The 23,774-nt window shown below is 53.6% G+C and overlaps 1 protein-coding gene across 2 annotated transcripts in view; it reads right to left on the bottom strand.

Annotated features, from left to right (window-relative positions):
• PRKCB (protein kinase C beta) overlaps nt 1-23,774 on the bottom strand; it is an 83,225-nt gene that overhangs the window by 45,742 nt on the left and 13,709 nt on the right. For both annotated transcript variants that reach the window (XM_030459940.1, XM_030459939.1), the window contains exon 3: nt 947-1,029. In XM_030459940.1, coding sequence (XP_030315800.1) covers nt 947-1,029 — 83 coding nt within the window. The remainder of the gene's footprint in view (nt 1-946; nt 1,030-23,774) is intronic.

Below are 23,774 nucleotides of genomic sequence, written 5' to 3'. Positions count from 1 at the left end.
TTTCCCAGTGATTTTCTCATCCCTGTCAGTGCTGCCTGGCCAGCTCGGTGCCTCCGAGAGGGTCGGAGCAAACGCAGCAACACTGACTGTGCAGATCACAAGCAAGAGTGTGCCTGTGGGTTGCTTTTCTTTTTTTCTCCCTTGAGAAGATGAAACATACACATTGATTTAATTAAACCTGCAAGATGATATGAAACAGGCTTGAAAAAACAGTGCCTGCTTTCAGTGAGCAGCCCCTGGGGTGAGGAGCAGGGATGCTGCAGGCGAGCAGCCGAGAGCATCAACACCAAATAATGCCCAAAAAACTGTGGGTAATGTGGGAGCAGCCCTGAAATAATGACACAGGGCAGTGATGCTTTGGAAAAAGTGATTAACTGAGGAGCAGCGAGGAGCAGACACATTCCCAAATGCTACCTACAGTCTGGCAAAATCATAGGCATCTGATGAACAATAGGGATTGATGGAGACATTGAACCAAGCCCAGCAGGAAGAGTCCTCTTCAGCCCAGGACACACTGGCCAGTCTGCTACTGGAGGATTAAACCAGCTCATTAGCACTGAATGCTTCCTGTGTGTTAATTACCCCAAAGCTGAAACCTCTGTTCAAGGTGGCAGAGCCTGGCAACATCACTTTGCTGATGGGGAAACTGAGGCAGACACAGCCTCAAAGGAGAACGTCTCTGCATTCCTGGACGTTCCCCTTGCTCTGCTGAGAGCACATTATGGGGGGGATTTTAAGGTGGTTTAAGCATCTCAAAGATAGAGGGCAGCTCCCACAACTACGAATAACTCTGAGTTAGAGATGCCTGGGAAACAGCAGAACAGAAATGTCATCCCCCCAAGAACACTGGAGGAGCAACACCTGCAAGGGGCTGTGAAGCAGAGGGACCCACAAAGCCTGGGCTGGAGGTGCTGGAGGTGCTAGAGGTGCTGGACGTGGTACTTACATCAGAGGCAGGGCCCTTGTCAGCACCCGGGCAGGAGAAGGTGACAAACTCATGGCACCGCTTGTGCACGACGAAGCAGCAAACTGCAAAGAGAAGACAGGGACAGTGTCAGGGGCACCTCAAGGGCCAGGGCAGGCACCACGCGAGCACGGAGCTTCAGAAATAAAAAGCTGTTTACACCTGGTGGGTGAGAAGACTTTGTTCTTCTTTAAGTAAACCCGTGGCAGGTTTTTAAACCTTGGTGGATATTGTCAACTGCAGCAGACATTGCAGTAAAACTGAAGAAGCAGCAAAAGGTGGGGGGAATATCGGGGGGAGACGACTGAGAGCTGTCACTCCCTGCACACACTCTGAGGTCACTGCCGTGCATAAAAAGAGGGAGAATGTGGCATTTGTGGGGAGCTGAGCTGGAAAGTGCATGTGTCCAAAAATGGAAGCTTGTACCGATGGGAACAGGTGGGCAATTTTCCTCCCCCAGCTCTGCTTTTCCTCAGCATCTCCTCAGCCTCCACTCGCCAGACCAGCAGCCACGTTCCTCTTCCTCTCCTCACACACACGGATGACAAAGTCACCCTCCTGGGAACAGCACGGGGAAACAGAGCCCAGCGTGCCATTACCCAGCCTTTCAGGCACAAGTATCCAGAACTAAACCCACATCCCTCCCAACACCAAACCCTGTCAGCACGTGTTGCTCCGAGCCTGCCAGCAGCCTGCAATCACATCACCACGGAGCTTTTCCTATGGAAGCAGGTAAGTGATGTGCACCACTAAAAACCAATCCCTGTACTGTGCCCTTCCTCATCCAGCTTTAAAACCCTTTCCCTTTTCACATTTTTCATTGTGAAAAAGACAAACCCAGAAGGTTTGAGAGGCACCACAGTTGCTGAGAGCTCTCTCCTGGCAGGACCCTTCACTTGCTTTTCTGAGCCGAAACAAATAAACTTCTTGAAAACATTGTGTGCCCTTTCTGTCATTTGTATCCAGAGACAGGAGCATCTGGGAAGCAGGAAGGAAGAAATCAGAACTCTATTAGCAAAGATTTGTCCTGAAGTGTGTGTATAAACTCAATAAGGCTCGGGGAGAGGTGGGGGGCTGTGTGCTGATGCTGCCCGGAGAGGTTCCCAGTGGGGCCAGAATAGTTCCAGTGCAGCAGAGGAAACCAGACTGTTGCCAGGCTGCACTTGTGATGCCATTCCTCCATGTCATATGAAAAGGCTGTGGGATGCAAACCTGGCTCTGAAGAGCAGGTCAAGCAGATCTTTTGGCGCTTGCCCAGCTCCTAAGAGGCTCCTACACTTTGGGGACAGCAATATATTTGCTGCTGCTTGGGGAAAAGCAACCCCCCCTCCCTCCTGCCTGGGAGTGACAGAAGCTGGAGAAGGGGCAAAGCAGGAGCTGTCTGTGCTGGTCTTCCCACCAGCATGGCTCACCCATGGGTGACATCTGGCTGCAGGGGATCTCCTGCTTCCCACATCCAGAACCTGGCACTGGTGGCAATTGCCCCCTCCAGCCTCATCCCCCCCCAGGCAAGTTACAGCTCAATTAATCAAATTATATCAGACCCCCTGCAAGTCATCTTGGTGGCAACTGAACATCTAGCCAGAACAGCAGGGTCTCCAGCAATCCACATTAATACAGAGTGTAAGGACAATCCCTTGGAAGATGCTGAAGCTTCCCCGTGCATCCAAAGCAAACAAAGGGGTCTGAACAGCCTGGGCTTTGCCTCCAACACCTCAGAGCCTTGGACAGATCTGCTCAAACCCTGTCTGCACACTTGGGTGACCACTCAGTCCAGGCAGGAAAAGGGCCCATGGCATTACCCAGGAAGGGGAGCTCAGAGCAGTAACCCTGCCTCAGCTCCTGAACATGAGCCCAGCCCTGTGCCCTGTGCTGGCTCAGGCACTGCCATCCTGCCCCAGCCTCCTGCACTGCTTTCAGCCCCTGTCTTGGTCAGTTTAGAAACTACAACATGAGCAGCAGCTTCTCCAGGTTGCTAATGAGACAGTTGATTTGTAAATCTTATTACATGGTAATAACGTTATCCATCCCACCAGTGAGCTTACAAACGTCCTGAGTCATTTATATACAACAAAAAAGCCACATTAACCTTTACCATGTGTTACTGGGTGGTGCAAGGATGTTCAGGGGCTCTAAATTCTTCTGTAGAGCCCCATCCATGGCAGGCATCTGGGGAGACCTTTCTGCCCTGGGGAAAGGAAGGGACACAAAGCCCTGCTCAAGGCAAGAGGTAGAGCCTGGACCTCAGGGACTCAGCAGGGTTCTGAGGCCCACTGGGACAAATGGTACTGATAGCAGCCCCAGAGCAGCTTCCCAGAGCTGGAGAGACCTGCACCAAAACACCGGGGCAAGATCATCCAGCTCCATTCCCTGTGATCTGGATGCAGCTCAGAAAAAAAAGGGCTCCTAGGAGTTTGGTTTTCAGAGCTAAGAGACCATATTAGCAGCAGAGCATTTGGAAGCCCTCAGCTTTGTTTTGAAGGATGGGAAGAGAGAAAACTCTAAAAGTGTTGCTCAAATAAAATGTATATATATATATATATATACATATACATATACATAGGGACTTACAGGCTTCTTAGCATAAACCACTGCTCCAAAATCCTCATGAAAAACTGTAAAGCAGTTTCCCAGACTGATCACAGAACCTGCCAACCAGAACAGCCTCATCAACACACGTTCCAAGAGCAGGAACAGTGCAGAGCATGTGTCCAGCTGCACCTCCAGCATGGGAAGGGACCCCCTGGGGAAGCAGAGCCTGCTCCCCCATCCCATCAGCTGCACTGCTGCCAGCCAGCCAGCCAGCCAGGGCTGCTCAGCACGGGGAGCCAGGCCAGCAAATCACAGCTTGATCCGACAGCCTGTGGCCAGGAGCATGTTTTGGAACAATGCTGCAAATGATTGCAGCAGGCAGGAGCCCCTGGTGAGGCAGCAGCAGTGGCAGGAAGGACAAACCCAGCCCTGGCTTGCAGTGCAGAGCCTGGAGATTCTTCTGCAAGGAGAGGGGGAGGATGTTTGAGGTGATGTTTGAGGAGGTGATGTTTGTCACCCCAGACCCACAGTTTGTGACCAAGATGACCCGGTTGCCCCCCCTGCAGCTGTCCCTGCTCATTGCAAGGGGCTGGACTGGGTGACCTTCAGAGGTCCCTTCTGATCCCTCCTGGGACTCCCACGAGCTGCAAGCCAAGCACTGCTCTTGCAGGTGACATCCCCAGCCCTGCCAGCCCCAGGCTGCAGGGTGTCATCCCCACCCCTTCTCCTGGGAGGTCACTGGGACCAACAGAACCCACAGTGAAAGGGAAGAATGAGAAGCCAGACCTTGACATCAGCCTCAATGAAGTCAGAGTGGGTGGTCCCAGCACAGGGAGACAACAGCCCCACCAAGCAGAGGAGGAGGAGGAGGAGGAGGAGGAGGAGCAGGGGCAGTCCTGGCTATGCTGCCACCCCCCAGGGACAAGCCATGCAGGTTTGTTCACAGGTTTGTCCCACCAGGGCTGTCCCCAGCAGCCACAGAGCTTGTTTGCTGCACACCACCAGCACGTGCACCTCCCTGCTCCTTCATAACATTTCATTTTCTTCTGTTGGCAGAAAGCACACAAACACCCAAGAGTTCCCTCACCTCACGTGCTCCCAAGCCGTGCAGATGCTTTCCCCAGAGCAGGCAGTGGGCACTGTGCCCAAAGATCCAGCACTGCTGAAAGATTTCCTCTGAGAAGACAAAATCCTTCCCGGCTCAGTGGCTTCTGCCCAGGAAAAGCCTTTTCAAGGCTTTAAGCTCCTTAAACTGGTCTCAGGATGCCCAGGGAGCCAGCCCAGCACCAGCACAGGTATTCTCAGCAAGGTCTCAGGGCTGGTGGTTCCGTTGCCTGAGGATGCTGAACCCATCCTGGCCAGCAGCAGAGCCAGCCCTGGAGCTGTGTCACTGCCAGGACAAACCTTTGTCACACACAGGGACCTGTCCTGCCTGTCCTCTGGAGTTCCCTTCCTCCAGCATGCTCTGACCTCGCTCTGGATCAGGTTTTTGGGATGCCAGCAGAAGGGTCTAGAGGGAAAAACTGCCTTGCCCTGTACCCTGGCCATGCTGCCTGGATCCACTCCCTGCAAGGAGCTGGATGACTGCAAAGGGTCCCTGGGGAGCTGGCAGTGGCCTCGTACCACTCAGAGTTCCACATCTCCACACAGCCCAGCCCAGGAGAGCCCCAAAGCTGCCTCTGAGCCCCCACGACCCCAGCACAAGCTCCCAGCCACATGAACGGGGCCCTGGCACCAGCCCACAGCTGAGGGCTTAAAACCATCACCAGGAGAGCACAACACCAAGGCTGGCCCGAGATGATAAATCCTTTCCCAAGCCCTGCATGGATCTGATCAGCCACCTCTCCCACATCAAATGTTGTTAGCTGGCAGGAAGGGATCCAGCCCTCCTCAAAAATCTCAGACGCTGTGACAAATGACTTCCTGCAGGAATGAACCCTGCCTAGCAACCCCCCCGTGGCAGCAGCCAGCCCTGCCTTGCATTGCAGCTCCATTTGGTGCTCTAATTTCATTGCATGAACTCCTTGCCTGGATGTTCTGAAGAAGGGGCTCATTGATTCACACACACACACACACACACACACTCCCACCCTGAGTCCTTCATGAAATGAGTAATTCAGGGAAGTCACCTCTAATGCCTCTCCCCATCCCTTCCCAGAACACACATTCCCTCTGCAGGGAAGCCCTTTTGTCCACCTCCATGGGGCCAGGGGGAGGGATGGAGGCACCAAGAACACCCTGGGATGCAGCATGTCAAAGCGAGCAGACAGATGGAGAGTTAGCAGAGCCAGGAAAAGGATCAAAAAAGATTCATCTAAAAATCAAACCCAGGGAGGAGCTAAAACCACCCCAGAGAGCTGATGGAGCTGAGATTTCGCAGATGGTTCTAATGCCACAGAGCTCAAAGATTATTTTGAGCACATCTCAGTGCGTGGCTGCTCCCTTACAACCCGTGGAAATTCTCCCTGGGATAAGGCTTCCACTTCCTCAGTGACACGAGATTCAGGGAAGAGCTTGGAATATGGGTTGTCAGAACTGAGGGAAAACAAAATAATAAAAAAAATATAATAAAAAAATACAGATTTAAAGTAGCTTTGTGTGGATCCACCCACACTGGGCAAGCCCTTGGGATCAGATCCATCAGCCTGGCTTTGCCCTGATGCACCACAGCCAGCACTTGCCCACGATTTTCCATTCCCACATTGAAAAAAAATAAGACCCTCTACATCAAACAAAGTCAGTCAAGCATGGTAATTATAAAATAAGGGGAAAGAGATTTCCAGGAGGGGAAGTCCCAAATTTCTGACAGCGCTTTACAGCTTTTAATCGCTTCCAACACACAGAGAGGAGCTGAGCTAAAATTTGTGCTCTTTGATTTAATCCCCAGCTTTGGTTAAAAGCTTTCTGGAGTTCTTACAACACAGCAAATATTTTCATCTCCCGTCAGACCTCGGTGGTCTCAGAGAAACGGTAAAAAAGCAGCCATGCTAGGGGAGTTTGGGGCCACACTTCTACCCCATGGAACCCCAGTGGGAAAGGGCTCTGGGGACTGAGATGTTGGGGAGTCCTGGTCAGTCCAGGCTGGAGGACCCAAGAACAAAGGAGGAGACAAAAATCCCTGCCTTGGGTCCCTGCCACCCCCAGCAACCCCAAGGAACAAGGAGCAGCTTCCAGCCTGCGAGAGATGTTGGGGAGATGCTGCTGATTCAAGCAAAAAAGAGAGATGCAGGGGTGGGGAGTGTGAGGAAGCCTTGCTGTAGGGTTTGGGTTTCATACAGAAAAGGAGAGTGGGTTTTCTAAGCAAAGGGGTGAAAAGGAAAAGAGTGAGTGAGTGAGGCAGCAGGCTGCTCTTCTGCAGGGTCTCACCAGCTTTGTTTCTTGAGGAGACTCTGATTGCCTGAGCAGCTACAAAGATTTCCAACCTGAGGAAGTCATTCTCGTTCAGCCCAGTTAATTCTGTGCTAACAGGACAAAGAAATTTTCATTACAGATCCTTGCTCAGCCTTGCAAGGAAAGCTGTCATTCAGTCATTTATCAGGAAGATAAAACCGCAGTTCCTGGTATTTCTGAAGTACGAGCAGCAGGATGTATTTTACTTTTTTTTTTTTCTTTTCTTTTTCTAAAAGCTATACAGTCTCTCAGCCATTATAGAAACAATTGGCACTGTCCATCCCGTTCCCCAGCAGTTCCCTGGGCAAGATTCATGGATGACCCCACAGCACAGACAGGACTTACCCTGCTCCTCATCCCAGGATGGGTTCAGCAGGGATGGAGCATGGATACAGCCCTGGGCATGGCAGGGGCTGCCACAAGCTCTGTGAGCCAGCCCTGAGCAGGCAGTCCCTGGCCTGGGCTGTTCCCCTTTTTGCAGGGAGAGAAGGATGCTCCTGCTCCTCCAGCTCCCTTCCCCAGTGCTTCTCTTCCCAGCCATGGGATGATGTGTGGCAGAGCTCTGCAGGTCCCTGTTAACAGAAACATCCTCATGGATCCAGGCTCCTCATCTGCCTGTGCACCTGGCAGCAGCTCCAGGCTTTTTGCTCCCCTTTCCACGCTACAGGGAAAGCTCCCAGTTCCCTGATAAAAATGACCTTTTGCTGCTGGGGAGGGAATGGGGAGCAATGTTAGCACCAAAGCTCCTGCATCCCCGGAGCTGCAGGGTCCTGCAGGAAGACCTGCTGCCCGGCAGCACCCACTGCTCCAAACACCCACCCCGGGGCCAGCAGCAATTTCCAGAGACACTGAGGCATTAATTTTACATTAGAGAGCCGGGTCCTGGCTGAGAGAGAACCGGCTCAGACTTTAAATACTTCATCAGCATTTCTCCCTTACCAAGCTCTATCAGAGATTCACTTTCAGACTGAATAATTTAGCCCCGAGCACGCTCCCAGCTGCTGCAGGGCAGGAGGTGGCACCGGGGCTGTGCCAGCAGGAGCCAGAGGTGACAGCTTTGCCTTGGGGGGCCCTGCCGTGTCCCCAGCCATGGCCAGAACCCGGGACAGCTCGGGGACAGCAGGAGCGGGATGGGGAGGCAGAGCCCAGGCACCCGCACCAGGGGCAGGGCAGGAGCTGGGATGGTTCTGCCCCAGCCTCACCCCATCCCTTCCTGAATTACAAATCTGAGGATTCCCCAGGAACCTTCCCGTGTTTCTGGTGCCCTGGGACAGGAAATGCATGCGGATACTGAGGGGTTTTGCAGGGAGGATGGGGGGACCCTGGCACTGGGTATTTCAGGAGGCTCCTGCAGACACCGTGGTCTCCTCCTCCCCTCTCCCTTCCATCGGACACAGGGACTGATCCTGCCAGCCTGGTTCTTCTCTGTGTTTCCACAGCAGCTCCCACCCGTGGCTGGGGATGCAGCTCCATTCCCAGGAGGAGCAGGCTGGCTGGGACACCCCAGGGAGCACCCTGATTCCCCCATCCCTCCCACACTCACTCTGCAGCCTCTGCTTATCTCTGTTCTGGCCTTCTATGCCTGAGGGGATTTTTTCTGCTCCCCCAGCCCCTCCAGGTTCTCATGCTCCAGGGCCAGGTGAGCTCAGCACATCCCAACACCAGCTTTGTCCCAGCCCACCCTTTGGAGGGAGGGAGAGGTCCCTTAGGTCTCCCCAACACCCCCCTAAGGCAGAAGCTCTGTTCAGTGCAGGCACCACTTCTGGGCACTCACCTTCCTTCATCACTTAGGGGCTTGAGAAAATACAAAGAGTACAAAAAGTATGAAGAATTTGTACCTGGAGAGCAGCGAGAGCCCATAGGAGCTCAGGTGTGTCCCCAGGCTGCCCATGGAGCAGAGGAGCACCCACAGTCCCAGGCACTGGGGAACATCCCTGTCCAACACTGAGGCAACACTTGGAATATTCCTTCTTTTTTTTTTTTTCTTTAAATTCTTTTTAAAGGGGTTAAATATTTTGAGACCATCCATGCACTTTTAGAAGGATTTCAGTACCTATGAACAAAACATTCCAAAAAAGTCTGCAGCTTTCCTATGAAATACCAGAGCTGAATTGACAACATCCTCTGCATGACAAAGGAGGCATTGAAGGCAGGAGGGATGAGGAGCATCAATCATCCACGGCAGGATAATAGGTGTGGGCAGGGACAGTGACAGTGTGAGAGCTGGGATTGGGGAAGGATCTTCATTTCTCCCACTGCATGTGCCAGGGAAGCACCTAAAGCCACACCCAGGCTGCTAGGGCTGGGGGCAGCAGGAGAGGGGACACTGCTGGCCCAGCATCTCCAGCTCTTACTGGTGCAGGGCACACTGGACATGGCACAAGGCTCTTCCCTCTGTTCAGGACATGGCCAAAGTCCAGCTCCTGCTTCCTCTCCAAATTCCTTGGGCCAACAAAAAAAAACCCTGCTGAGGAGCAGCGAGCACCCCAGCAGCCTCACTCATCCCCAGCACCCTGGAGGGGTTCACCTTGCTCCTCGCTCCCCACCCATGCAGACAGAGGTGGTGGCACATGTTCCTGTCCCATCACAAAGCACACCATCAGGAGCCCAGCATCCCTGGGGACACCCCTGGGGACACCCCAGTGCCTGTGGCCATCCCTGCTCACACAGTTCCTATGGGAGCTGCCCCAGCAGCACCTTCAGCATCTCCACCTTCAGCATCTCCACCTGCAAGAGATGGAAAAGGAGCACTCTGATTAATCACTGCCCCGAGGGATCAGGCTCAGCAGGCTTGGCAATTAGTTCTGGATTTCTTCTGAAGGGGCTGGAAGGCAGTGGAAAGGCCAGGAGGTCCCTGGAGGGCAGACACTGAGTCCTCCCCAAACCTTGCACCAGTTACACCACTGGCTGCTTGGCTCACTGCTGGGGTGGGTTAAGTTACACAAGGTCTCCATTAAAAGTGCCTGGATGGAAAGGCTTGGAAAAGCAAAAACAAAACAAAAGAAAAAATTTAAAAAACCCAAGCAAACAAAAAACAGCAAAAAAAACCCCACAACAAAACCCCACAACAAAACCCCAAAACAAACAAAAAAACAACCTTCCAAAGAAACAACAAACCCAAACCCACACATGACAAGAAAGAGAAGATCATTAAGAACTTGGCAGCCTACTTGAACTCTGGTGACCTAGTAATTTAATATGGTAATTGACACTCCGGGTCAGGCTCCTTAGAGGAGGCAGGAATATGGAAAGGTGTCTTGGCAGGACCTGTGCTGCCCAGAGAACAAGGCAGGCAGGAAGGAGAGGGCAGCCCCAGCCCAGCTCTTCTGTCTCTGAGCCCTAGAAGATGGCTGGAAGCTTGTTTTATAGCTGCACTTCTTCCTGGAACAGCATATTAATCCTATTTGAGGAAGATAAAAGCCCAGTCCCTAAAGTGCTAATAATGCGACTCAGTTGTAGCTGAATTTTGTCAGTTATCTCCAAGACAGAGAAGGGGACTTTGCTGCCATTTTCTTCCTTAAATCTCCCCACTCCCCCCCTTTAAATTTTAATATTCTGAACATCATCTTCTTTCCCAAACCAGTCACCAGGGGAATTATTAAGCAGTGATGCTCAGATTACACTGCCTTCCCCTCCAAATACACCCAGAGGCTCCAGGGACACCTGACTGGCAAAGGCTCTTTCAGCATTTAAATAGCTCATGGAGCATCATCACCATCACAGCCCATCCCCTGCCCAGACTGGGGCATCCTATCCCCATCCCTGTCCCAGACTCGGACATCCTGTCCCCATCCCAGTTGTGCCCCAGCTGCCCACACAGCTCTCCTGGCACAGCTGGGGCACAGCTCTGTCCCCTTGTCCCACCATCAGCACCACCACAACCAAACCAAAGCCAGAGCTCCATGTCAGAGCTCCATGAGAGAACCTCATGGTGTTCTCTGCCTCGGTGTCACCCAGGACCTGGGGACCTCCAGAAGCCCCAGGTGAGTCCTCCCCAGGGGAGAGCTGGCAGGGGGGAGAGGTTTTGCCTCTTGTGCAAACAGCAAACATGCAACAGTTCCCTCTACAAATCACAGGCTCTGCACCGGGGTGTCTCAGGGGTGCCCCAAACAGACCATTTCTTCCCCCTGAACCTGCAGCACACTCCAAAACCCAGAGCAGAGGGAGAATTTCAGGGTGCTCGAAAGCCCCTGGCCAAGAGGTTTCATGATCCTGACACCCAAATGAAGCTTCCACACATTGCAGGTCCAGAGAGAGACCCAGATGCTTTTTTTTGTTTGCTTTTTTCTCCTGAAGAGGAATTTGTACTGAGCCCACCCTGAAGATAAGAGCAGATAAGAGAACTCCTTCCCTCCCCACAGCCTGCCCAGGGCTCTGGGCAAAGCCCAGGCACACACAGAGACATTTCTGGCCAGAAGTGTTGCTTGGTTTGTTCTGTCCTGCTCACCCCCAGGACACCCCTGAGCCCTGGTGCTGCCACTTGTCACCAGATGAGTTCCAGACTGACCAACATCAGGACAACACCCAGACCAGACCAAAAACTCAGCTCCTGCCAAGCCTGGGAGGCTCTGCTCTGCCCTCACCCCCACGGCTCACACTGAAGCTGCTGCACATCTTTCTGCTTGTCAGGAAGCACAGGAAAAAAAATCATGAATATAACAACAACTTTATTTTCTGGGGGGCTGAGATGCAGGTGGTGATTTCCCTGCTGCTGCCTCTGGCTTCCTCTGAGCACGCTTCTGCCTGGGAGCTGCTGCTCTCCACAAGCCAAGTGATGTTTGAAGGGTTTCTGGAGCACCCAGCAAGGTACCAGTTGGATTACAATACAGCTGAAAGCAGCAGTTGGGCAGGGAGGGTCCTCCTCAGGGGAAGCTTCTGACATTGGATTAATTAAATGCTACAACTGCGTCGTGTGGTTCTGCTGGGTGCTGAGTTTCCTACAGCCAAACCCTGACTGGTTCCTGCCCTGCTGCCTCAAATCACCAGCACAGTGACTCCCCCAAACAGCCAAATGCTGGCCAGCACCAGCAGGCAGGGACCTAGCCCCAGTTTGCCCTCCCAGCAGAGCCACCAAGAGCTCCCAGTGCCAACAGAACCCCTGTGCATCCATCCAACCCACCCAAAGAGCTATCAGGAGCATTTGAGACTCTCTTGAGACACATCTCAGTGTCCCTCTGGCTTTGCTCTGCTGCAGACTGGTGCATGCCATGGACATCCCAGGGGTGACAGCCACCAGCATATGCTGGGCACCCCATCTCCAGCCAGAGGCTCAGACCAGAGCCCAGTGCCCTTCAGCACCCCCACTTCCACCCAGCCAACACGCAGCTCTCCCCAACACCTTCTCCAGACAAACATCACCCAGCACGGTTTGGAGCTTGCAAGCCCAGGAGACAGACACAGGACCTGCTGGGTGTCAAGAGACAAAGCTCCATGAGGAGCTCCTGGGAGGGGGGAAACCAGAAACCACTCCTGGGAGCCCAGTCTGATGGCCAGGCAGGGTGCTGGAGCCCCAGGGGATGTGGGATGGTGCTGCTCAACAACCAACTGGACTTTCTTATTTTAACCACTTCCCCCTGCAGCACAGCAGCAGCAAGCAGGCTCATCCTCCACAGGGTGCTGGAGCTGAGCAGGAGTTGCCTTCAGCTTTTGACTCCCCTGGGTCCCTCCTTCCCACAGCACCCACCTCCTGCAGCAGCCAGGGAGAGCAAACTGCCTGGCACCATACCCAGACAAGGGGGTCTCCCACCAAAAGGGGAAAAGAGGGGGTCCTGACCCCCCTGGCAGCCTCTCCCCACAGCCCCCTGAGCGCTGGCTCGTGGTGTGGAATGAAGAAACCCCCAGGAGGTTTGCCCTGGGGAGCTGCTGACATTAAACCCTCTCCTCCCACCAGGAGGCAAAAGGAAAGCGGAGGAGCAGGACAGGCAGAAAGCAAACAAAGCAACCCACAAACCCCTTAATAATATGGAAAATTACCCACTGATGAAAAAAAAACCACCATTCCTCAAACACAGGCTCCTTCCCACAAGTGCTGGGGATGAAGGGCAGAGCCCAAGGGATGGATGGGTGGATGGATGGATGGACAGATGCCTGCAGGGAACTCTGAGGCAGGGACCAGGCCACCTCGGACACATCCCCCCACAAACCCCGGGGCGGTTTGTCGGGTTCTGCCTCAACCACAGCTCAGACAGAGCACAGCAAAACCCCCAAGCTCCCCCAAAGCCTCCTCCGGGCAGGATGCTACCCCGGGGCTGAGCTGGGTTATGCCCGGCAACCCCTCCACCCCTCCCCCTGTGCCCACCCTGGCAAGGAAGGGAAGAGCTCTGCAGGGCTGGGAGCAGGGGGAGATCACTCCTGGGGGTGTTGTTCTCCCTCCCCTTGAAAACAGGCGATTATCTCCTGACAGTCTGGGTGTTATTACACACCAACACCGCTGCCTCGAAGACATTCAAAGGGCTGCAACTGGCAAGATCCCTGCTGTACTTGGCACTCCCTTTGATGCTGTAAGGATAAGATATAACTGTAACATTCCCAACATGCAGATGCACCACGTCTGCTGCCTCCTCTCCTTCCAGCCACAGCAACTCAACCCCAGGGTTGCAGTGATGCTGCCAGGCTGGCACTGCACAGGAGCCACCCTGCTGCAGCTCCGGGCCCAGGATCTCTCTGTCCCCAGATTCCCCAAGGGAAGGTCCAGAGTTCAGCACCAGGGAGGATGCACCAGAACCAGAACCCTGATGGACAGGATGGGCACTGAGTGTTGATTATGCAGAGGGACATCAGCACCTGGGCAAGGTCAGCAGGGAAAGCAGAATCAGACACTGCCTGCACTATTGCATTCTCCAAACACATGGGAAGGAAGAAGAGATCAGCCTTGCTTAGTGCTTATTTTGGTGTTTGGTTTTGGGTTTGTTTGTTTTCTTAGCCATTATTGTTTAGGTGAATTTTTGCTTTGGCTTTTAGTGGCCAGGATGCTTGGCTTCTGCTTCACTAACAAAACTTCAAGTCACAGATTCACTTTGCTCTCCTTGGGCAACAGTCCTGTACAATTCCATGCCACTGTGCTCAATTAAAGCATTACCTAGGCTGCCAGCTTCCAGAGAAGAGAAAGAGCTGTTTTACTTGCATGGAGCTCTGCAAAAAGCTTTCTTGGCTCAGCCTCTGCATCCCTGTCCCTGCTGGCCAATATGACTTTATTAATGTTTACGATATGGCCTACTTTTTAATGCAGCTCTGTCCCAGGGAAAGAATCCATTTGCATTCTTAATGATATTTGGGTAAGCACTTCAGCCTCTCCCCCAGCACACTGGTCCCCACATCCCTTGCTCACAGCCTGGGTGCTCGCAGGGCCCCGAGGGCTCTTGTTTGACAGAGAGTTTGTGGCTCAGCACCCACCCCATTCCCATTCCCATCCCTCTCCCCGTGGTGGCCATGGCTGCCCAGCCCCAAGGCAGCTTTACTTTCAGTGGATTTTAACACGGCAACAAGGGGCAGAGCTCCAGATGCAAGATGCTAAATGGAACAATAAAAATCTTTCAGCTCGCATGAAATCTCTCCCAGCTGTTCCGTGGTACTTCACAGAAATGAGAGATGGCAAATTTCAGAAACACTGGGCTGGGTTTTGCTTGTGCACACCCAGATTTCTCTCCAGTTCACACTGGCCTCTTGTTTTCCCTTTGCCACGCAGGATAAAACCAGAGAAACCTCTCTGATGATCCGGGAACTGCTTGTGGAGCTCAGGGAGACCCAGCAGGAGGACTTGGGATTTGTCTTGAGATTTGTGGAACCTGGAGCTGCAGAAGAGGAAGCAGGTTCAGCCCAGGACATTAAACTCCTTTGCTAGCCACCCCCAGGGAAGCACTTCCCTGCCCTCCAGACTCCAGGAACATGAAACGCACCCCCACAAAAAGGTGTTTCCCAAAAAAACCTCATCTGTTCACAGCCTGCCAGGATTCTAATTCAGTGCAAGCATGGTTCTCAAGCAGAGCACAGTTAGATGTTGAATCCCCCTTTCTATTGCACGTTTTTCTGTGTTACATCATTGTTCCTCCTTCAGCAACTCCAGCATCTTCCTCCCCCTCCCATCCCCACTGGGGCACTGCTGCCTGGCCCAGCATCACACCCTCCTGCCTGCCTCAGCCTCACTCCAGCTTGGGTACATTAATAATAATTACATGATAATTCTATTTCATTACACCAGTATTGTGGATGGGAGAGGCTGAACCCAGCACATTCATCCTGCTGGTGGTGTCACCTCTTCTCCTGCAGCCCCAGCATCCAGGGAGCTGCTCTCCTGTGACAGCCCTGGCTGCTTGACCCACCCCATCCCCTCCCCAGGATGGGTGTCAGGAGCCCCCCCAGCCCATCTTCAACCACCCACCCATCTCCCAGTAGATCAGGGATGTCATTAGAGAGCTCACCCAGAAGCACCCAAAAATAAAAAGGAGGCAACTGAAGCGAGGCTTGGATGCTGCCTGAGCCTTTCATCCTCTGAGGTTCCCATGCCCACCACCCCCTCCTGGGACACCCCCCCCCTAGGCTGCACTGCAAGGCCAACAAGCAGGGCCTGTCATTTCAGAGAACCTCTTTGCTGTAAAGTTCCAGCTCAACAAAAAAGCCTTTTTGCTGCTGCTGGTTGCAGTGCTGCAGGTGGAGCCCTGCAGGACCCAGGGCTGTGGTCCCAATGCACAAGGTCTGATTTCCATCACTGCCTCTGCAAGCCTTGGCCACTACCAGGGGGTTCAGAGGGGCTCCCAGGAGCAGAACAAAACCACCTCTGGGCAGCACTCAGGGTTAATTTCCCCAGCAGAACTATTGCTCTCACTGACTGTGCCCGCTCACCAAGTCCAAGAACAGCTCAGATTATTTTCAGCTGGGCTGGTGTGACTGAGGAACAAGTCTGAAGTTCCATTACAGGACCGGGATTTGGCCTACATAAAACCCCATTACTCCTGAAGTCTGGACATTTCTTGCTAAAAAAAAAATAAATTAAAAATGTCTGGACACTATTAGTTAAAATCTTCTGAGGTGAAGGCATAGTTGGAATTACAGGGCTTGCTGAAGCTCTCCCCTTCTGTACCTGCCACCAGCGCACTGGACAAAGCCAGCACTCCCAGCTCTTGCAGTTTTAAGAAAAAATATCCCAAATATCAATTGATGCAGCGCTGGGAGCAAAAATCCTCTCTATGGCAACCGGAAAGGTCTTAATTATCCATGCAGGTGGCACAGTGAGTGGCCCCGAGGCACACACAGCTTGTAAACTCCTGCTTCTGATAGTAGGTGTTGAGGAAAAAAAAACATTTAAAAAAAATAATTAAAGAAAATCTCATTCAACCCCTTGAGAGTTCAGGCAGCTCTTTCATTAGCAAAGATATTCTTGAACTCCCTGCACCACCTGAAAGGCTATTATATTCCCAATTTCACATCCATCCGAGTGTCTTAACTAGCAGGGAGCGGGGAGGAGGAGGAGGAGGAGGAGGAGGAGGAGGAGGAGAAGAAGAAGGCATTCAGCGAGGTTTCTAACCCGCGATCTCCCGTTCCCCGGGCAACGGCGCTGCCTGCGCTGGATCGGGGCTCGCAGCGCGGATGCCGCATGCAGATTTCTGCCCAAATCTCCCCGAACCGCAGAGCCCGGCCCGGCCCGAGCTGCCCCCGGGGCTGAGGGTTCCCACAAGTCCCCCAGGGAAAGCACGGGCTGGTCCTACAGGAATTCCGGGATTGCTTTTCAAGGTGTGCTGGGGATAACGAGAGGGGACATCTGAGGAGAGGTGACAGTGTTGTTTAACCACTGCTGAACCCGTCGTTTTCCCCAGGGAAAAAGCATCCAGAATGCGGAGTTAGCAGTGTGTGAACATCTCCTCTGGGGAACCAGAGACTCTCCAGAGAATTCCTGAGCAGCTGGGAAATTGGTGCTTGGGCACTGGTATTCCTACAGCTACAAAGACCCCCCCCGAAATCCAATCTTAATCTTCAGAACGAGACTGAAATCAACTTTCAGGTGAAACTCTCAACTTTTCGGTGTCTGCCCTTCCCTTAGATTTAGGTCTTTGCTTTGGAACCATACCCAGAGTGACCCAACCCCATCACACAGCAGCACTGAAACAACAAATGTGCTCCCACCACGCTCACTCCCTCCAAGCCTGACACACAAATACACAATTCTGGCTAATTTTTCCCAGTCATATGGAGGAGGTTTGGTAAAAAGCTTCTAACAGAGCTAAGAATGAAGAGCTTCATTAAATCTGTGTTCCCAGCCCCAAGCCCAGGACTGCAGAGTGAGAGGCTTCTGCAACCACCCATGCAGATCAGGGCAGCTCCTCCTGGCCACCCCCACACCTTCTACCAGAAAAAACTCCTCCAGATTTTATTACTAGTTTCTAGTAGCAAGTCTGGAGCAAGGATTTGTTAAAGCCAAAAAAAAAAAAAAATTAAAGAGTAATTCTCAAAAGAGAGAGCAGTGGTCAGAGCTCTATGGGGGCTGCTGCAGACACTTTCTCCCAGGGCAGCATTTTGACCTTCCTGGCCTCTCCAGGGCTCACCACAAGCCAGTGATGAAATGCAGAACTTGAAATGCAGAAACTCTAGAAAACAAATTTCTCCCCCCAATGTGAACACTCATCCCCTCCTCAACACCCAAAATTTGGGCTGCTACGTTGTATTTTCCCTTGAAAAGTGCAGCTAGGGGCTGCAGGGACACTGACAGCAGTCCTGGGTGGATGGAGGGACCAGAGTCCTGCTCCATCCCACTGCTCATCAGCACCCATGGGAGCAGTCCCAGGGGATTCCCACCCCCTCCCGGGAGATTTTGCTGCAGCCCTGGCATCCCCCAGCTCATCAAGAGGCAGCTGGATTGCTCTCATGTCAAAGGGAGGGTGGAGGGAGTCAAAACAGAGCAGGATGCTTTTTAAATTGACCGACTGTGGGGAGAGTCCCGGGGGAGCTGCTGGAGATGACAGAGCCAGGCAGGGTCCCCAGGGATGGAGCTCAAGACAGCTTTTTGCTTGCTGGAGTACAGAAGTGGGAGAGCAATTAGGAGGAACAGCAATGAGCCTCTCCCCTTTCCAGCCCTCCCACTCTCCAACACCTCCCAGTGTATCAGGGGCCCCCCCACCAAGCCCAGCCTGGGGCACAGAGCCCTCTGAGCACCAGGAAACACCACAGCCAAAGGATGCACAGGGCCCTCTGAGCACCAGGAGACACCAGAGCCAAAGGCTGGGGATGGAGCTGCTGTTTGGCTGCACTGGTGGCCAGAGAGGGGCTCCTGGAAAGCCACGGCTGCTCCCAGAGAGGTGCAGGGTGACAGCAGCAGAGCAGCTCTCCAGCCCGGGGTCAGCACCACCACCAGCATCTTCTTTATAAGCTAAGCAAAGAGGGAAGGCTGAGGGGCAGTATGGGGAGATGGCAGAGGAGCAGAGGACAGGGAGGGATGGAGCTCCTGCAGGGTGCTCCTTGGATCCCTAGGGAGCCATCCAGGCTTGGCTGACAAATCCTGAGCTGCTCTCACAGGAAGCTTTATCCCAACAGGGTCACTCTTGTGATGCCCCAGGTCAGGAGGCAGAGGTGGGGAAGCCCCCAGTAGAGATGGGGAGGACCCAGGAGATGGGTGCTCCAGCCCAGGAGGAAGAGACACAACTCAGAGCCAGAAACCACAGGTGGCAGCAAGGAGATGCTGAGCACAGCACAGAGGTTCTGCCAGGGGAAGGATCCTGATGGCTTCCCCGGGAACAAGGAGGGCTTCAGAACCTCAGACAGTCACCAGAGAGCAAGCTCCTGGCAGCTGCTTCCCTCCCACTGCACAGTTCCCAGGAACCAGAGCAGGGAGCAGCTGGGCACAGGGTGTCCAGGCTCCACCACGCTCACCAACTCCAGCACTTTGCCACCTCGCCTGCCACCATCAGCACAGCCACTGTCCCTGTCCCCAAACAGTGCTCGTGGGAGCAAGGACCAGCACAGGGCACATTGTCACACCGTGGCATCACTGCCTGGGCTCTGCCAGGCACGAAGCAAGACATGCTTGAGCAGGTTGGTGAGAACCTCTTGGCTTCAGAAATAGCTTTGCAGAAGTGATACTACAGATCAGGGCACCAGGGGGGACTTCTCAGTGTGCAGGGCCTGGCACTGCTCTGCCGTGGTGGCTTCCTGCTCTCCCACAGGGACCAGCAGGACCACATCCCCAGAGCTGGCAGCACATGTGCCAAGGGGCAGCTCAGCTCCTGAAGTCCTCACTGACCCTGGGACCAGAGAAGGCCATGAACTAGCTGAACATTGCTCTTCTGGACTGGGTGGAGGCTGGAAGAGGCCTTTTCCCCATTGCTTTGCCAGTCTGGGGAGTGGGCACTGCTGTCACTGGGTCTGCTTCACCTCCAGCCGGGTCCCCCCCACCCTATGCCCCCCCAAACCAAGCCCACAGGAACAGCCTGGGTGCTGCCATCTTCCCTTCCTTTCCTTTCTGTTCTTCTTGCCTTGATATGAAGTCATGTGTTGAAGTTATCAGAGAGCTGGAAGTGAGTCAGCACAGTAAACCACAGCCTAAGAATGTAACTAATTAAAACTATTCACTCAAGCCAGCATGTTCCAACACACTCAAGACCCTAAACAAAGCCGACTGCATCAGTGGGATGCAGCACACAACCCCGGTGCTGGCTCCCATCTCCTGCAGCAGATTGTGCAAGGAATGAGTCGTACACCAACACACAAGTCAGGGCTTTGCTACCCGGGGACCTGGTTCCTCAGCAGAGATCAGGAGATGAGGTCTGAGAGCTTCAGCCTGGCCTCAGAGAGTGCACAAGTCCTGCTCCAGCTGGGGGAACACCTGGAGCCCTCCCCAGCCCACTGAAGGGTGGAGGGCAGGGAGTGCATGAGAGCAAAAAACCAGTGCCTGGGGCTCAGCAAGTCAAACCCTCACCAGAAAGGAGGGGGAACCAACCCCGGGCTGCATGGGTGAGCTGGGAGGAGCAGAACCAGGGCCTTTGCTGCCCTCAATGTATTTATTCATCCCCCCCCCCCCCTCAGGCTCTCCTGCTAGAGGCAGGAGTGGGATTGCTCTCCCAGGCTGAGACCCCCAGGGTCAGAGTGCAGCAGAGCAGGGATCCCAGCCCCAGCCTTTCCCAGCACCTTCACCTTCCCCAGCTCTGCTGCAGCTCCCAGCTGGCCAGGAGCACACAAAGGCTCTGCTGTCCCCAAGCCATGCTGTGGGAATGCAGGTGGGTGCTGAGACAGCCTTTTGCGGAGCCATACCCCCAGGGACAGGTCTGGGGGGAAGGAAGAGCAGAGAGAGGTCTTTTAAGGGTTTGGGGCATCCCATGCTGGCAGGGTCAGGGCTGCCTCAGTCTTCCCACCATGAACACCAAAAGAGAGATGGAGAAGGAACCTTCCACACACCCACTGACACCTGTGCAGGCTGCCAGGCTGCTCGTCTGCCTCCTCATGCACCCCAAACACTAGTGATGGAGCAGGGGGCAAGGCAGAGCAAAGGCATTCTAATAAGCAGCTTACAGGAACAAAAAGCATTCAGTAAAAGACCTCCCTGCTGCAGAGAACATTTCCTTTATGCAGCTGAGATGGAGGAGGAGAGCACAAAACCAAACCCACTGAGCAGCAGGGAGAGGCAGCAGGCGAGGAGGGCAGCAGAGCCCACGGGGTCCCCAGGAGGGGAGGGGAGCTGAGCTGAGCACACGCGGGGACTGGGCATTCAAATACAGGTGCTGAGAGCTTTGTCCCACCACTTGTCTCTCTCCCATCCAAAGAAGACCAAAGACCCAGGACCCTGTAACAAATCTCTTATTAAATCAAGACAAGCATGCAACGAGACCTGGGATGCGCTAACAAACTTTGACAGAAAATAACTCACCATCCAGCTATGAGCACTGCAAGAATAACATCAGACAATTAAACAGCTCTTCTAAAAATAGACCACCTGACCTGCTACCACTTCTGACAATCAGCCCAGCTTTCCCTGCAGAGAAGCTGCTAAAGTTGAGTCAAACCTCAAAATACTCCCTCAAAATAGTCACTCTCGCACCCAAAGCCATGCAGTGTCTGGGAGTGATCCACCCCTTCCTCAATTTAGATCACTCAGAAACCTTCACTACGAAAAGTAAAATCACCACGTGTCACAGCAGCAGCAGGAGCAGGAGACAGGTATTGTTGGGGCTAACAGCAGGAGCTGTGGGAAAGGTTGCAACAAAATGGGGTTGGAGCCAGCTGGGGCTCCACGGTGAGAGGCACCCACGGCTCAAGGGGTTGGTGATGGGGAAGGAGGCAGCAGCACCCAGGCACGGGTAGCAGCACCCAGGCACTGGTGAGCTCAAGCACCCACAAGGTTGGGTTCAGAAATGAGGAGCCTGAAGCCTTCCAAGTCTGTCTGTTGGTGCTTCCCATTACTTTTTGTCAGGTAGCCACTGGCCAGAGCTTTGGTAATTTCTGTGCCACGTTGCTTCAGCCAGAAAACTGTCTGCAGGTTTTCCTGCCTTCTAGACTTGCTGGAAATGAAGGTGAAAGCTGTGCCTGAAGAAGCATGGGTGCTTCTGGCTCTGGAAGGACCAACAACAGACCCACATGTGCCTGAGTCCTGGGCTGACTGTGCCTGCTGGGATGGCATTCCCATGGGAAGGCAGGAAAAGCTGAGTTGGGCAGGAAAAGTCCTGACCTGGGTATGACAGCAGCAGGTAGCTGGATGTCACCTCCCTCTGACACCAGGGAGCTGCCCCATGGCCCAGCTGGCCACCCAGCAGAGCTGCACCAGCCACACAAATAAACCACCAAAGATCAACCTTTTCACAGCCCTAGCACACAAACCCCTGGAACAAACCCTTTGATTCCTCATTTAAGTCTTCAGGGTTTGGTTTTTTTCAAATGCTGTGGATCCAGCACCATGGCATTGGCTCTGCTCAGCCTCCTGGCACCCCAGGGCAGAGGGAGCACAGCCCCTGCCACCAGTACTCACCACTTTTTTGCCTGACAAGTGAATATTTTGCTGGTGCATCCCATGGTCATGCAATGCCACTTCTGCTGTCAGCGGCTCCAGGATCCACCCAAAGGGCATGAATGCTGGTGGTGGGGAGTGGTGACCCCTTGTCCAAACCACAGCAGGAACACCCCAGTTCTGCAGAGAGAATCCTCAGTAGCTCCTCCAAGGCTATTCCAGCATGCCCAGATCCCTTTCTTTAACTTTTCTGCTGATATTTTTTCCTCCTCTGCCAGCCCAAGAAAGCAATTTACAGGAAACAATGGTTTCCGTGTTACTTCAGCATAGCCTAACGTACAAAACCTCTGCCTGGACCAGGGAGCTCCAAGATGGGTTCAAAGAAGGGACCAAGGCCAAAAAATTGGTCCTGCCAGGGTCTGGCACCTCCTGCCCAGTTGGGCAGCACTGGGACCAGAGCTGGCAGCTGCCAAAGGACAGGCAGGGTTACAGCCAGGGGCTGTGAGCTGCACACCCCACACCAACACCCTCCAGAAATAAGGAAAAGTGGGGGGTTTCAGGACAAGCTACCACTTTCCTCAGCTGTTTCAGCACGGGTTTGTTGCAGTCTCATGCTGGGCTGAAGCCCCATTCCCCAGGGCAGCAGCAGCTGATGCTCCCAGGGATGCTGAGCCACAAACCCTTCCCAGCTCAGCTCCTCATTTTGGTCTCGGCAGCTCACATACAACAGGGTCTGCACAGCAAATAAAACCTGAAGAGGACAAGAGCTGAATGTGCAATAAATAACCTGATGGGAGGGGAAGAGCTGTCCTGAGAGGCAGCCACCTCCAGAGCAATGAGGAGCCCAGTGGTCCCTGCAGCAGCAGAAAGCTGAGAGGTGAGTTCTTTATTAAGCATCCCCAGCCCCTTGCTCCTCAGATGAAGAGCAGCACCCCAAGCCAGGGGGCAATAAACAGGAACCAAGCACAGGCAGCAGGGCTCTGGTCACAGACAGCCCCAACACTAAAATACCAATCTGCAGCACCTGCCCTGGCACTTCCAGCAGGCAGGCACAGACTCTGAGCACTCCCTCCTGCCAAGGGCCTGGACCTGCCTGAGAAATTTTATGAACAACAGTGCCAAAGGAAAATGCTTGAGCCCAGCTCTTCAGTTTTGGCCTTGTATTAAGTGGACAAATACCAAGAGCTCCTCAAACACACCAAGATACTCTATTAGCAAGGAAATCAAAGTCCCAGGAGTGACGATCTCAAAACACATGCCCTGCAGGGCCCAGACATACAGATCAGAGCCCACCAAGCTTTTTTTTTTTTTTTTTTTTTTTTTGACTGTCGTTCCTAAAGCCAAAAGCTTTAGCACCCCATACAAGGCAGCACTGAGCCAAGAACCATTATTTTTGGAGCCTCCATATGGACCCATCACAGCACCTTGCAGCTCTAATTTAGGGCACAGACTGACTTGGAATGGATGGCTCTTCCCACCTCCCCATCCCTGGAACAACGGAGCCTTCCCCAGCTGGTGCTGTGGCAGCTCTGGACCCTGCTTGTCAAATGCAGGTGGCTGCAGAAAGAAAAGAGGGAAAGAAAAACTCCAGGCAAGAACACACGCCCCAAAAATATATTACAGGAAAGAGGGGTTTTTAGGGAGGGGGAGACATACACTTCCCCTGGTGGCACTGAGAAGGGCTGGGGGGACCAGCTGCCTTCAGCACTTTGCAGTCACCCACATCACCCATCTCAAACACAAGAAGGGAGGAAAAAAAGCTCCCTGGCACTGCAGTGCTCCCTGCCCCATGGCAGTGTCCCAGCTCCACAGCCTGCAGAGGGAGGAGAACCACAAGCAGATCCAGAGCTTTCAGCTCTCCACGTTCCCCAGCCCAGAGCAGCTTTGTCACCTGTGAGTTCACCACAGTGGGGGGACCTCAGCTGGGGTCCCCCCCCGGGCATCAGCCATCCCCCATGGAGATCACCA

This window comes from Calypte anna, chromosome 14 (assembly GCF_003957555.1).
Source record: "Calypte anna isolate BGI_N300 chromosome 14, bCalAnn1_v1.p, whole genome shotgun sequence".
In the NCBI taxonomy this organism is placed as follows: domain Eukaryota; kingdom Metazoa; phylum Chordata; class Aves; order Apodiformes; family Trochilidae; genus Calypte; species Calypte anna.
This window is presented reverse-complemented; position numbering and strand designations above follow the sequence as displayed.